Raw genomic sequence first — 15,222 nt, 5'->3', positions numbered from 1 at the left:
TTCCAAAGACATACAGGATTATAGGTTAACTGACCCTAGTGTGGAGGTGAGTGATAGAATCGAAAGAGTTTTAAGTTGTTTAACTCTACTTGATACCTAGTTAGCCCACTGCTTTGCTTTGCTTTTTAGTTTAGTTGCACGGTGGGTTTTTTTGGGGGTTTTTTTTTCCTTATTGACATATTTGAAAATTAGTATACTATTATATTACTTGGTTATTTTATATCTAAACTGCACTGTTTGTACTAACTTTTTTTTGTGTATTAATATCTCTTGTAAAGTTATATTGCAACTGTGTATCAGTGCCTATATGGTTTACCTTTTGTGTACTGATTCAATAAAAAGATTATAAAGAAAGAAAGAATCGAAAGAGCAGAGGCGAGAATAAAGCAAGGCAATTAATGCAGGATTAGTGTAAATGGACATGGTGTGTAAGGATCCATTGGGCTGAAGGGCCTGTTTCTCTGCTGTACCTGTATGCCACTGTGATACTGTATATTGAAAGAACTGTGATGGCATTGGGACTAATCCCCCTTGTTATCAAACAGGCTTTAGCTGATCTAGTGACCTTTGTTTCTCTGCAGGTACCACAACATTGGAATCCTGGTCCTTTTCCTGCATGACATCAATGACATTTTACTTGAATTCACAAAACTCAATGTTTACTTGAAAAACAGAGCTGGGGTCTACCACCGACTAAATGATGTGGCTTCCAATATTGGATGCTGCACCTTTGCTGTGAGCTGGTAAGTGGCTGCTCCTGTGTGAAGATTTAATTAGTGGGTCCCAGTCTAGCTGTAGTTGGGTGCTGCCTATGTTATGTTGCCTCATCCCTCAAACAAAGCTTCGGTTCGAGTCTCCCACCACTGTTTAGTGCTTTTGTGAAGAAATGGTAATGGACTGCATAACAGATGTTCCATGCGTACAAGTCAGTGATTGAGAGGTGTGAGCAAATCGGTGTACATATTGAAGGTCAGCACTCTGTAGCAGTGTTCATGACGCTAGGGCCGAGTGATGGAAGGAATAAAGGAATGTTGGATTTTATATTGATGGGTCTGAAATATAAAGAAAGTAAACCAACTGGTAGAACATTACAGCACAGTACAGCCATTCGGCCCACAATGTTGTGCTGACATTTAGGATCAATCTAACCCTTTCCTTGACATAGCCCTACATTTTTCTATCACCCATGTGCCTATCTAAGAGTTTCTCAAATGCTCCCTAATGTTTCTTTCTCTACCACCACCCCGGCAAGTATTTCATGCACTCTGTGTAAAGAACTTACAGTACCTCTGGCATCCACCCGTACTCTCCTTCAGTCACCTTAAAATCACAGATATTCAGTGTAGTGGCATCTGCACCGGACTTCGAGGCGAATTGTTTGAATCCAGCTGACCCCTTGCATGCTTTCCATCCGTGCTGGGTCGAGCGTCAAGCTAGCAACTCGGCCTCGTAAAAAACAGACAAATGCTGAAGAAACAGCGAGGTTGCCCCCCCCCCCCCCCCGCAATGCGCCACACGGTGCGGAGAGGAACAACAACAATAACCTTAAAATCATGTCCCCTCATACATGCCATTTTCACCCCGGAAAAAAGACTCTGACTATCCATTCAATCCATGCCTCTTAACATGTTGTATACCTCTATCTCATTCTCCTATGCTCCAAAGAGAAAAGCCTTAGCTCACTCGACCTATCTTCATAAGACGTGCCCTCTCGTCCAGGCAGCATCCTGGTAAATCTCACCACCCGCTATAAAGCTTCACATCATCTGTGCATTCGCAAGTGTTCCACAGAGAAATACAGCATTTGTAAGGATGAGTATTGCTAGTTGGAGTTTATTGTCATGGGCGTACATACGCAGGGTTTAAATGCTGTGAAGACTAGCTATTTGCAGCAGCACAGTACATACAAACATGACAAACACAAGTCTAGGTAATTTAACAAATTATTCAAAATGTACATGATACAATAAACAAAAATGCATAGTAATATTAGTGTAAGTTGAGGGAGGTATAACTGTTAGGGTTCTTCAGGTCATTTGAAGTATCTGAAGGCAACGAGAAAGAAGCTGTTGTTGACCTTGAGGTGTGGGGCTTCAGGTACCTTCTGCCTGATGGCATCTCAAGAAAAGGACATCAGAGTTCAAAGTAATTTATTATCAAAGGTACATATATGTTACCATATGCTACCTTGAGATTCATTTTCTTGCATGCATTTCCAGAAAAAGAAATGGAATTTATGAAAAGCTACATATAGATAAAGGCTGGCAAACAACCAATGTGCAAAAGAAGGCGAACAGTTCAAATGTAAGAAAAGTAATACAGAGAAGATGTGTTGTAAAGAGTCCTTCAAAGTGAGTCTGTAGATCATTGAATCAGTCCAGAGTAGTGGTGAATGAAGTTATGCACACTGGTGCAGGGGCCTGATTGTTTTAGGATAACAACTGTTCCTGACATGGCCTGGATGGTGGACATCCTTGACGATGTTGCCTTGCCTTCCTGAGACATCAACACTTGTAGATGTGCTTGAAGATGAGGAGACCTGTATCCATGATGGACTAGGCTGGGACCACTTTCTGCACATTGGAGTTCCCATACCAAGCTGTGGTGCAACCAGTCAAGATGCTTCTCACTGAATATCTGTGGAAGTTTGTCAGATTCTTTCCTGAATCTTCTCAAACTAAAAAAAAAATAGAGACTCTGACGTGCTTTCTTCATGATTGCATCTACGTGCTGGCCCAGGATCAGCCCTCTGAGATGTTGATGCCAGGAACTTGAAGCTGATCACCCTTTCCACTGCAGACCCTTCAATGACAATTGTTGCTAGTTCACCTGACTTCCCCGTAGGGAAGAAAAAGATGTTGCACTTTTCATATCATTAAATAAGTCAAGCTTTGGGAATAGGTACTGTAAAATTGGCCTTGTAAAGGGACCGTGAAACAATGACTCTCTCTCAGGTGGATAGGAAAGATTAATTTGTACTGCTCGGAAAGATCAAAGGAGCATTCTGAAATGGCCAATACTCTTCACTAAACTGTCATCACCACTCAGATTGGTCATTGTAATGTTTTTTTTGGGAACCTTGTTGGACACAGACTGGCTCTTCCCCTCCCTTGTCTCCCCCTCTCCCACCAAACACACATATATACACTTTGCTACGTCACATTTATTAGCTGCAGAACTGTCAACGGACAATCTCCTTAATGCCCTCCTTAGTGCAAACCTGTTTTGCATTACAGTGGTATTTTCAGATCGAGAATTGGACATCATGTCTTGGGATAGTGAGGTGGCTAGATACTTATAGTAAAATTCCTTCTCTGCAACCTTCTCTCTCTTTTTCTCATAGGTTTTGGTTCCGACTTTACTGGTTCCCCCTCAAAGTGCTGTACGCCACCTGTTACTCCAGCCTTCAGTCTGTCCCCAATATCCCTTTCTACTTTTTCTTCAACATTTTGCTGTTTGCCCTCACTCTGATGAATATCTATTGGTTTCTGGTGAGTAATTCTGACAAGGGGCCTCTCCATGCCCGGTATCTTTCAGTTTCTCCTCCCGCTCTCTTTTTCTCTGTGTTGTAGACTCAGAGTGGGATGGGCAGGATTCATATTTAGCTGATTGGGGTGTGTGGGGTGGGGTGTGATGGGGTGGGATGGAGATCGCTCCACATGGGAAGTGGCAACCCCCTCCCTCACACACAAAAAAAATTACAAATCGTATCAATCGTTAAAAAAAAGAACAGGTGAAAACACAGAATGTAAAAAAAAGATGAAACTGAAAGAGACCAATTTGACCTATGTTTAGTTTGAACTCCAGTCCACAGTCCAATCCATAAATCATAGAGCTTTGATAACAAACTCCAACAGCATCAAGGTAGCTTCTCCTTAATTGTTTCTATGCTGTTTTCTTCATCTTCACTGATGAGGAGGTCAAATGGTGGGGATGTGGTGTTAATGGGGTGATGATTTTGAGCTGAAGTTAACCACATGGAAAAGTTATGACCGAGCAATTGAAGACCAGTTTCCCAACCGAGACTACTGCTCCACAAAGCCATTGAAAGTCTACCTATGTCAGTCATTAATCCTCCCAGTGATCAGAAGCTGCTTCCACTCAAGCCAGAGGGCACCACCACTCTGCAGGGGGTAGAATAAAAAGCATGGGATGTGAGTGATGAAAGTGACCTCCTTGTAACCAGTGTTGTTGCTGATTAACTGGACTCTGAAAGCTCACAACTGTTCTTCAATCTCACTTTATTTACCTGTGCACAAGGAGGACAGCATGGCCTCTGTCAACACACCGTTCTGCAGTCTGAATAGCAAAATGCACTTTTATACAGAATCCACCAATTGGTAACCTTACATATGTTCAAAACGCAGACACAAGGAAATCTGCAGATGCTGGAAATTCAAGCAACACTCACAAAAAATGCTGCTGAACGCAGCAGGCCAGGCATCTATCGGCCCGAAACGTCAACTGTACCTCTTCCTATAGATGCTGCCTGGCCTGCTGCGTTCCACCAGCATTTTTTGTGTATGTTGTATGTTCAAAATCCTTATTTGCAAGACTAATCGCCATTCACAATACAGATGTTAAAAGTCAATAGAAACTGCAAGCTAACTGCTGATGATGCTTTGAAGCTAGTAAAGCAATTGCCCTGTAGTTGGTGAGTGTGCCCTTGTATCCTTTGATTACACCTGCATCTAGCTCCACTCCCCTGCTGTGAAAAGGGAACCCATGCTCTTCAAAGACCTTTCTTAAAACACCTTTCTTCCCTGTGTTGCCTGCACATTGTCTGCAAACTGTCCTGCCTCAGACTTCCAGGTAAATTTATTATACAAGTATGTATACCATATACAACCTTCATATTCACCGTCCTGCAAGAAAAACGAGCACCGGGAGAGCACTGGTTTCTCAGAGCAGCTTGCAAAATGATAAATTCAAAGCTGCAGGAGGTCGGAGTGTTCCCACTGCAACACGCTGATAGAGATCTACGCCAGTTAGTGTGGCACAATAGCATAACACTGTTACAGCCAGCGACCTGGTCTGATGTTTGCACATTCTCCCCGTGACCTCTGGCTGCTCCTGTTGCCTCAACGTTCCAAAGACGTACGGGTTAGTAGGTTAATTGGTTATGTGAGTGTAATTGGGCAGGGTGGGCATATTGGGCTAGAAGGGCCTCGTTGGAGGGGACGACTCCTGAGAGGATGGAGAAATAAAACACAGATGAAAAATGATGAAGCTGAGAGTTGTAACGCAGAAGGCCAGTCACCTTGACCCCTGCCCTGTGGTTTACCCTTTTTCCAGTACATCATGCTGCTTGTAGTGAAGGTCCTGACTGGCCAGGTTTCGGAGGTAAATGATGTCCGGGAGTACGACGTAGACGACAGACGCAAACCAGTTGTGCACAAGGAATATGGCCGCCTGAAAAACTCCTGCAAAGATGGGTAAGACTTGTGGGGTGGAGCTGTGAGAATGAAGGAAAATATATAATCATGGAGCCTAATGTTTAGCATTGGGCTAAAACTGTATGAACTCTGATTAGACCTTGGACAGATGTAGTGGAAGATGAGGTCATGGCCTCTAGTGGGAAAAGGAGGAGACTGAGAAATAGAGGGAGTGGTTAGTTCAGTAATAATGATCTGCAAAAAGATAGACTGCTCGGCTTGGTTCTCCCCACTTAGGCCGTGGGGCTATCCTTTGATTAAAAACTGACATTCTGTGGGCAAGGAAAACATATTTCTCTAAGGTGGTCTTTATAGTGGAAAAGCTGAGAGGACGTTCCCCCTGGGGGGTGGGGGGGGAAGAATCTGGAGCCACAGCACACAGTGATGCTTTAGAAATGGGGCAGCACAGTATTGTAGTGGTTAGCGGAAAGCTTTGTAGCACCAGCGACATGGGTTCAATTCCCACTGCTGCCTCTAAGGAGTTTGTACGTTCTCCCTGGGACCACGTGGGTTTCCTCCAGGTGCTCCAGTTCCCTTCCACAGTCCAAATTCATACCAGATAGTAGGTTAATTGGTCATTGTAAACTGTCTCGTGATTAGGCTGGGACTAAACTGGAGGTATTTCTGGGTGGCGTAGCTCAAAGGGCCAGAAGGGCCTATTGCAAGCTGTATCGGCGGGAGGAGAAGATGGCGGCACGATGCAGCGCGCGCAGCTCTCCAGTGAAATGATATCGTATTTGTAAGTAGGATGCCGTGCACAATTCTGATTTGATGAAGACAGACGTTTGAAGCAGAGGAACATCTGGAGAAATTTCTGAAATGTCCGGTTCGCTGCTGCTGCTACTATGCGATCAAGAATCTCTGGAGGGAAGGCTCCAAAATCCTTAGCTTTGCCCGCTGCTGGTGACCAGGGCTGGGGTCGAAGCATTCGGCAGAGATGGTGCTCGGTGCTCAGTGTCAGAGGGCTGGTCGGAGCTCGAAGTTTTCGGATGACTCAGAGTCGGACTGTGGTCGGGCATGGCAGGGAGAGTTTTCTTCCTTCTCCCGTCTGCGTGATATGTGGGACTTTCGAGAGACTTTGAACTTTTTTTTACTGTGCCCATGGCCTGTTCTTCATCAAGTTATGGTATTGTTTGCACTGTTGTAACTATATGTTATAATTGTGTGGTTTTTGTTACTTTTTCATTCTTGGTCTGTCCTGTGTTTCTGTGATATCACGCTGGAGGAATATTGTATCATTTCTTAATGCATGCATTACTAAATGACAATAAAAGAGGACTGCGTGTCCTCATAATCTAATCTCAATAAATAAATAAATGAATGAATTGAGGAAGAATTTCTTCCCAGAGAGTTCTGCGAATCATTGGAACTAAATACCCCAGAAATCATTGTAGACTGAATAAACTCAGGGTAAAACCTTATTGTCAGACTGTAAAGTTATCAGAGGTTGTGGGAAACAGAGAGGAAGATGGGGGGTCAAATTCATAATTGACTGAATGATGGAATTAATTCCTGTTCCTATTTCTTAAGTTCTTTTTAAGTATAATAATATGGGTTATTTCTGCTTGTAGTAATTTATGTTGTATTTGTTCTCTATGAGATACTTAAGGCATTTCTGTAAACCTAAATTTATTTCTGAAAACATACTTTTTACGGATGCTGTTCTCTGTAATCCACTCCCGACTCCACACTTTTTCGAAGATTTTTTTGGGTGTCTCTTTGAAACTGATCGGCTCCTGGTTTATTTCCTCTGCAGATGGCACCAGAGAAATGGGATCATCAAGGATAAATGGTTATAATGCAGCGCAGGGATTACTGGACATGATAGCCATCGCCGTGTTTACAAGGACTTCTGAATCCGGATTTGTTCAGAATGAAGGGCTGATCCCAATTTGTCTGTGACTTCCTTGACTGAGATCGAAAGTTGGGGGATGGGATGTGGGTGGGAAGGATTCTGCTGAGGCAGCATCTGTTTTAATCTCTGGTTACCCGAAGCCTGTTTGGAAAAGTAATGCTCTCCTATGTCTTAATTTTTCTTTAAATATTGTGAACTGTTTCTTTATTTGCTAAAGTCTATGCTGTATCTGATTCCACCTCCCCACGCCCCCCCCCAAGAATTCCCTCAGTCTGGCTCTTTGCTCTCTGGCTTTGTACCTAAGGCATCCTTGCGAAGTCCCAGTGACATTATTGGGCACCAAATAGTCCTTCCATATGAGGTGACACTTCACCTCAACTGGATCTGGTGTTCCCAGTGTGGCCTCCCCTACACTGGTGAGACCTGACATAGACTGGGAGACTAGTTTGTTGAGCACCTGTTCCATCCACAACAGGCAGGACTTCCCAGTGGCCAACCATTTTAATTTCATTCCCAGTTCCCATTCTGACATGTTGGTCCATGGCCTCCTCAACTGTCACAATGAGGATGTTCTCAGGGTGGAGGAGTGGCACCTCATGTCCGCCTGCATAGCCTCTAACCTGGCAGTATGAACATTGATTTCTCTAATACACAGTAATTTCTCCCCCATTTTCTCTATTTTCCATTCCTCATCCCAACTCCCCCTTACCCCTTCTTCTCACCTCACTATCACCTCCCTCTGGTGCCGCTCCTCCTTCCCTTTCTCCCATGGTCCACTCTCCTCTCCTATCAGATTCCTTCTTCTTCACCACTTTACCTTTTCCACCTATCAGCTCCCAGCTTCTCACTTCATTCCCCCGCCCTCCACCTCACCTGACTTCACCTGTCACCTTCCAGCTTGTACTCCTGCCCCTCGCCCTACCTTCTTATCCTGGCTTCTTCCCTTCCTTTCCAGTCCGAACAAAGGGTTCTCAGCCTGAAACATCAGCCATTTATTCCCCTCCATCAATGCTGCCTGACCTGCTGAGTTCCTCCAACATTTTGTGTGTGTTGCTCTGGATTTCCAGCAGAATCGCTTGTGTTTATCATATGGGGCTGAATGGTCTCTATCTGTTACCACCCTTCATTTGTCAAGCACTCCTAGTGATACCTTGGCAGTGGCCCTCCCCCTCTTCCTTACCTATGCACCTGAGTGAAGGGCTGCCATCACATTCAGATTTAGAAGTCTTGGCAGGAGCTTCACTCCTTTCTCCCCCTTATCGCGAACATCCATGTCACAAACCTCCAGTATTACATTGCAAAGCTCCATAGAGCTTGTAGGCATTCTGTCAATAATAAGGCGAATTCTCTCACAATGTACGTCACCAAGATGAAACTCTTCCTCCCAGCCTCTCACTTGATCTTGGGGAGATCTCCATATCTGGCACGGCCCCCCCACCCTCAAGTGGGGACTTTGCCTGTGGATGACCCTTCGCCCTCCCCATAGGAAATGGGAAAGAGTGCTCAGTTAAGCCACAGCATCCCTGAGTTAAGGAAGGGGGACACTGGTTGAGAGTTTCTTCTCAACTGTCACCAAGTAAACACGGCAGGTTTGAAGTGGGATGGACAGAGACACCACAGTATGGGAGAACACCTGTGAAGGAGAAGATTAAAATAGTTTTTGATGATTTCACACCCATGATGTAAAATTCCAGTTAGGTCCAGACATTAACAAAAGAAAATCGGCAGATGCTGGAAATCCAAGCAACACACACAAAATGTGGGAGGAACTCAGCAGGCCAGGCAGAAAAGTCCAGTCAATGTTTTGGGCTGAGAACCTTCAGGCCAGACAATGTCACTTTTTATCATCATTAATATTGCGCACTGTCATGAGGTATCATTAATTTCCATGTTCCAGTTCCTCCCCCCTCCCCATTTACACCCCTCCCATCTTGTTGATGGTACTGAACGAAGTTACTTCTTCTCAAAGCACAAGCTGAACTTGATCCAGGTGACCACTGAGAACATAGGAATAGGATGAGGCCATTCAGCCCCTCTAGTTTGTTCTGCCAATCAGTTAAATCACGCCTGAAATGCCTGTTGACATCTCGACTCCCATCCCTTTACTGTGTTTCCATGACCTAACAAAAATCTGCCAGTCTGGAATTTACAATGGACCTGTCACTTTTTTTGAGGAAAACAATCCCAGATTTCCCTACTGTATGAAGGAAATCAGCATCTATCATTTCTGTCTATGCTGCTAACTTAATCAGAGGAATATCCAAGGCCACAGATCCTATTGCTAAGTGTTGTTTGTGCATGGATACTATTGATAAATGGGATCAGGCTCAATTTTGATGTGTTCAGTGTTAACTAACCTTTAAGAAGCCTGTACTCAGGAAGACCAATCAAGATGGATGATTGGAAGGGCTGGGACTGCAGAGTGATTGGGAACCATGGAACTGCAAGCTGCTGAAGAAGGTGGAATGGAAATTCTATTATTCTCGGACTCCTGAGTCCAAGTCAAGCCTTGGTTCCACTGGGAAGATGGATTTACCTTTTTGTTAATTTAGAGATACAGGATGGTAAAAGGCTCTTTCGGCCCGCACATCCAATTACACTCACGCAACCAATTAACCAACTAACGCATACATCTTTGGAAGGTGGGAGGAAACAGGAGCACGCGGAGGAAACCCATGCAGTCAAGGGGAGAACATACAAACTTCTGACAGACAGCAATGGGAATTGAACCCAGGTCACTGGCACTGCAATAACATCACACTAGCCATTATGCTACTCTGCCACCTTTAGAGAAGTTATTAGCACTATACAGGGATCTTTGAGAGGCAAGAAAGAAATAAATTTTAATACAGCTATAGAGGGAGCTAGGCAGCCAGTCAGTCAGACACTCCCCTGACCAATCGGTGAAACAAGAGAATCATCCCTCTCATCACTGTTGAAGAACTCCCGGTAGCTCACTGGATTACTGGGGGAATGCACTACAGAGAGTACCCACAGCCATCTGAAGCACACAGTCCCTGGCCCATTTATAACCAGCTAATCTTAGTCCACACGTCTAAGCATTTGTATCACAAGAGAAAAATTCAGCTTCTTTGCCCCCTGGTTTACCAAACAGGAAGGAAATTGGAGGAAAGTCTCATGCAAACAGGGGCATCAAGAAACCACTAAAAGTCAACAGAATGGTTTTCTGAAAAAGAAATGTGAGAAGTAGGAGCTGAAGAAGTCATTTGGCTCATTGCGCCTGCCCCATTATTCATCCGATAATGCCGTCAGCTCTACTTTCTGCCTGATCGCTACTACAGTCAATTCTGGTAATGTCCAATAATCTATCTGAATCCTCCTCGAATAAACTCATTGACTGTGTCTATGTCTCTGGGGTGGAGAATTCCAAAGAACCATAACCCTTTGGGAGAAAATTCATTTACATTTCCAACCTAAATGATGACGACTTATTCTGAAAGTGACTCTGTAGTGATCAAGAATTTTTGACTTTCTCCTCACCTCAATCACCAAAATGTCTTGACATTGATTGCACCACCCAAACATCTACCTGAGATAAATTCATCCAAGCTAACAATCAAGGTTTAAAGCTGTGAACCACTAGACGAGAAGACCCATTGGGAGATCCTTCAAGAGCATTCAAAATATGGGCGATAATGAGGAGACATGCATGCACTGAATATATTTACAGTAATCCTCAGAAGGTGACCATGTTTGCTCTGAGGCAGCAGTCCAGTTGATGGTCTTTCCTGTTTTGTATGTCCCTCCAGTTATTCTCCCTGCCACCGTGTCACCAAGAATGGGCATAAATCTTTAACCGCGATGATGTGACCCTTTTTTCCCACTTGTGTGCCAATTGTGTTGCCTGTTTCTGCATGTCTTCCTGATCCACAGTAGACCACTTGCAACTGTGTGCTATTAGGACATAAATAATTCGTTTAAAAAAAAATAAAAAGAGTAAACATTACCATTTGTGGTGCCTCTTTGTAAATTCGTGCTAATGTGCAACCCCTGCTGGGTAGCTTTACAGGAAATTAAATATAAATCACTTGTAATAATTATTAATAATTGGATAATGGAAGCCAGAAGATTAATTCTGGGAGGATGCATTGAGCCAGATAGAAATAAGGTGGATTCTGGTTAATTGGGTCATTGGTTAATTGGGGCTGCTGCTTAGATGGGACAATTCTTAAAGAACAAAAACTAATCAAGAAAATAGCCAAGATTCCATTCCTTTTTGGGACATTATACCACTTAACTGGGACAGGAGACTACTGCTGAACAGTCCCTAACAAGCGTAAGTCGCATGCACATGTTGTGGCCCTTAAACAGCACACTATGCTGAGAGCAAACAGTTTTTAAATAGCGTCTTGTGTGTATTTGTGTTCAAAAAGCAGTGACTTGTCACCGACAGTTAGGGAGAAATAAGCAGTAAGACCATTCAGAACTGTTTTGCTCACTGTGGGTTTAAGCACTCAGGCTTGGAGATACCAGAAATGGCCGGGAGTGAAAATGAAACAATTTCACCACTTCCACAAGTTAGGAGGTATGCAGAATTTGAAGGTATCGACAAACATCTTTAATGTTGCAATGAAAAAAAGATTTGGAGGATGCAATCGTTGAAAGCATTGTATGAAGGTAGTCCATTATCTGCTATAGGTGTCTGTGCTGATTTGTTCACTTACAGTCAATCAAAAGAACATGGCAGTGTACACTGGGTGAAATGCTTTATTGATAACTATTAGGAACTGAAACAACTTTATAGTACTGTGGTACTATGAGTAGAGTTCTAATTTGTTCTGTATTTCATTTAAATACATAATTTGTAACTCATTTATATGGTGGTTTGTCTTTTTTTACCTTATTAAATATTCCAAGAAGCTTTGGCTGACTGGGGCAGCCACTTAATTGGGCTAAAATGTACTGGTCCCGATATGTCTCAATGATGCAGAATCCACTGTATATCCAAAATGCAATGGGGCCCCCACGCCCATTTTGGTATTTGGTCCTTTGATGTAAGCTGTTGCTCTAAAATAAAACAGAACATGTTGCAGGTTATGTTCTCTGAAAATCTGTTGACCAGTTCTCAGTTCTGAGACCAAGTTCATGAGGTTCTCAGTGGTCAGTAAACGTGGTCCCAATCAGGCTGGTGTTTACTTTGAAACCAAGCAAGAAGCTCAGAAAAGGATGAAAGTGGGGGAAAAAAAGCTACCTATGATTCTAGCTCTTCATCTGAAAAGATTTAAATACATGGATCAATTACAATCGATATGCAAAGTTATCTTACAGAGTAGTCTTTCCTTTGGAACTCCAATTATTCAACACATCAGGGGATGCTACTAATCCAGACAGAATGTATGACCTGGTTGCTGCAGTAGTGCACTGTCGAAGGGAAGAACACAGCATATCATGTAATGATCCCCTTTCCAGTCCAAGCTCGAAATTTTATCCTTCTGCAATTCCACTCATGCACAATTTCCCTCTTGATCCCTTTCTCACTATACCTGCTCCTCAAGCCTGTAATCTTGGTCCACTTGTAAGCTGACACTTGGACCTTGTCCCTCAAGATGTTCCTTGATTATCTTTCTCAAAGTAAATTTTAACTCATTCAATTTTGTGCAAAAAAAATTCAATTTCTAACCTATATTTCAAGTCTTCCATTCAAGTCAAGTGCAGTGCAGAAACTTTGGGGATCGTAACACCTAGTCCTATGAATCTATCTGAATATCTGGAATAAACCAGTGACCACTGCGAAAGGGCAGCTGACAACCAGGGAAAGACCTGGTGACGGCCTGGAGACTGCTGACAGGATGGAACAGACCCCACCGGGGCTGGCGTGGGCTAGCTACTCGTGCCAGCAGGATCCATCGGTAGACGGTGTATTAGATCCACCCATCTATTGCTAGGAAAACTTCAAGACGAAGAATACCCCTGAGTCTGTGACAGCGGGGGCGCAAGATGACTCACTGACAGACGACACGGTAACAGAGCTGGGAATGGAAATGACGACGAAACAGACAACTAGCATGGCGTTTGACAGAGCACCAGCACCGGCAGGACATAAACTACAATCTGTGGCTGGACAAAGATAACATAGAAACATAGAAAATAGGCGCAGGAGCAGGCCATTCGGCCCTTCGAGCCTGCACCGCCATTCAGTGTGATCATGGCTGATCATCCAACTCAGAACCCTGAACCTGCCTTCTCTCCATACCCCCGATCCCTTTAGCCACAAGGGCCATATCTAACTCCCTCTTAAATATAGCCAATGAACTGGCCTCAACTGTTTCCTGTGGCAGAGAATTCCACAGATTCACCACTCTCTGTGTGAAGAAGTTTTTCCTCATCTTGGTCCTAAAAGGCTTCCCCTCTATCCTCAAACTGTGACCCCTCGTTCTGGACTTCCCCAACATCGGGAACAATCTTCCTGCATCTAGCCTGTCCAATCCCTTTAGGATTTTATACGTTTCAATCAGATCCCCCCTCAATCTTCTAAATTCCAGAGAGTATAAGCCTAGTTGATCCAGTCTTTCTTCATATGAAAGTCCTGCCATCCCAGGAATCAATCTGGTGAACCTTCTTTGTACTCCCTCTATGGCAAGAATGTCTTTCCTCAGATTAGGGGACCAAAACTGCACACGTTACTCCAGGTGTGGTCTCACCAAGGCCTTGTACAACTGCAGTAGTACCTCCCTGCTCCTGTACTCGAATCCTCTTAACATCAGAGAAGATCCACCAGGGCAGGAAAAGGGCAGGGCTGGAGGGAGCTCGGTGAGGGGCCTCACATTGACCATTACCTTCTAACAGGTAGATCAAATCAGTCGAGTGAAACCCACTGGCAGGACAAACACCACAGTCCACAGGGTATCAGCACGCCAGTCGAAGCTCAACCAAGCACAGATCCACCAATGGACACGAGTCCAGAGCCCCACCAGCCACGGCCAGCAGCAGAAAGGAAGATGAAAGGACAGAAGCCCCAAATCTTGATGCCTGAATCCTGCCAGAAGAATGAGTGGGGGATCATCAACACAGACCCAATCCATCTTCTAGAAGGAATGAAGGGAAGTGTGGAAAGAAAACAGGAGAAGTGGGAAGACACCATATACAGCTATAGGATAGAGAGATTTGGAGTGAAAAAACAGAGGACACAGAAGGAACCCTCAGTCCGGCCTAAGTCTAGGAGACAGCAAGAAATCGAAAGACTGGTGAAGGAGACAGCTGAGGAAACAGTGGAGGAAGACCACAGAAGGGGAAAGGAAAGGACTCGAGGTATTACAAGCAGAAATAAAGCAGCACTTGACAAAGCTGCGAAGAGCAGAATGCTTGAGAAAACCACATAAGAGGAAAGAACGGGCGAGGGCAAGCTTTTACAGAGACCCTTACAAGTTTGTCAAAAGCCTCTTTGGCAAGGAGAAGAGCGGGGTCCTTAGAGTACCTGTGAGGGAACTGGAGGAGCACCTGAGGAAGACCCACTCTGATAACCAGAGGCATGAGCCAGTCACCATTCCGAATGACATGCCACCAATCCACCCACCCGAGCACCAGATGAACGTAAGACCCTCTACATGGAGGGAGGTGGAAAGTAAGGTTAAACGAGCAAGACCGGCATCAGCTCCAGGGCCCAATGGCGCCCCATACAGGCTCTATAAGAAACACCCCGGCGTCCTGAAAGACCTCTGGAATCTAATGAGGGTGGCATGGGGGAAAGGAATTATACCTAAGGGCGGGAGGAATACTAATTCCCAAAGAGAAGAATTCCTCAACAATTAGTCAGTTCCACCAGATCAGTCTCCTGAATGTGGAAGGAAAGATCTTCTTTGGTGTCATGGCTCAAAGACTCTCAGCCTTTTTGCAGAGCAACAACTTTGTCGACTCATCAGTGCACAAAGCAGGAATACGTGGTTTCCCAGGATGTCTGGAACACGTAAGTGT

The 15,222-nt window shown here is 44.3% G+C and overlaps 1 protein-coding gene across 1 annotated transcript in view; it reads left to right on the top strand.

Annotated features, from left to right (window-relative positions):
- The window catches only part of cers1 (ceramide synthase 1), a 59,494-nt gene extending 47,162 nt beyond the window's left edge, over window positions 1–12,332 (top strand). The window contains exons 4-7 of the mRNA XM_063032347.1: window positions 582–743; window positions 3,344–3,491; window positions 5,296–5,435; window positions 7,192–12,332. Of these exons, the coding sequence (XP_062888417.1) occupies window positions 582–743; window positions 3,344–3,491; window positions 5,296–5,435; window positions 7,192–7,234 (493 nt within the window). The 3' untranslated portion in view covers window positions 7,235–12,332. The remainder of the gene's footprint in view (window positions 1–581; window positions 744–3,343; window positions 3,492–5,295; window positions 5,436–7,191) is intronic.
- Window positions 12,333–15,222: the final 2,890 nt, after the last annotated feature.

The sequence above is a fragment of the Mobula hypostoma genome, chromosome 24 (genome assembly GCF_963921235.1).
Source record: "Mobula hypostoma chromosome 24, sMobHyp1.1, whole genome shotgun sequence".
Taxonomy (NCBI): Eukaryota; Metazoa; Chordata; class Chondrichthyes; order Myliobatiformes; family Myliobatidae; genus Mobula; species Mobula hypostoma.
Note: the sequence above shows the minus strand (reverse complement) of the source record. Positions and strands in the feature narration are given on the sequence as shown.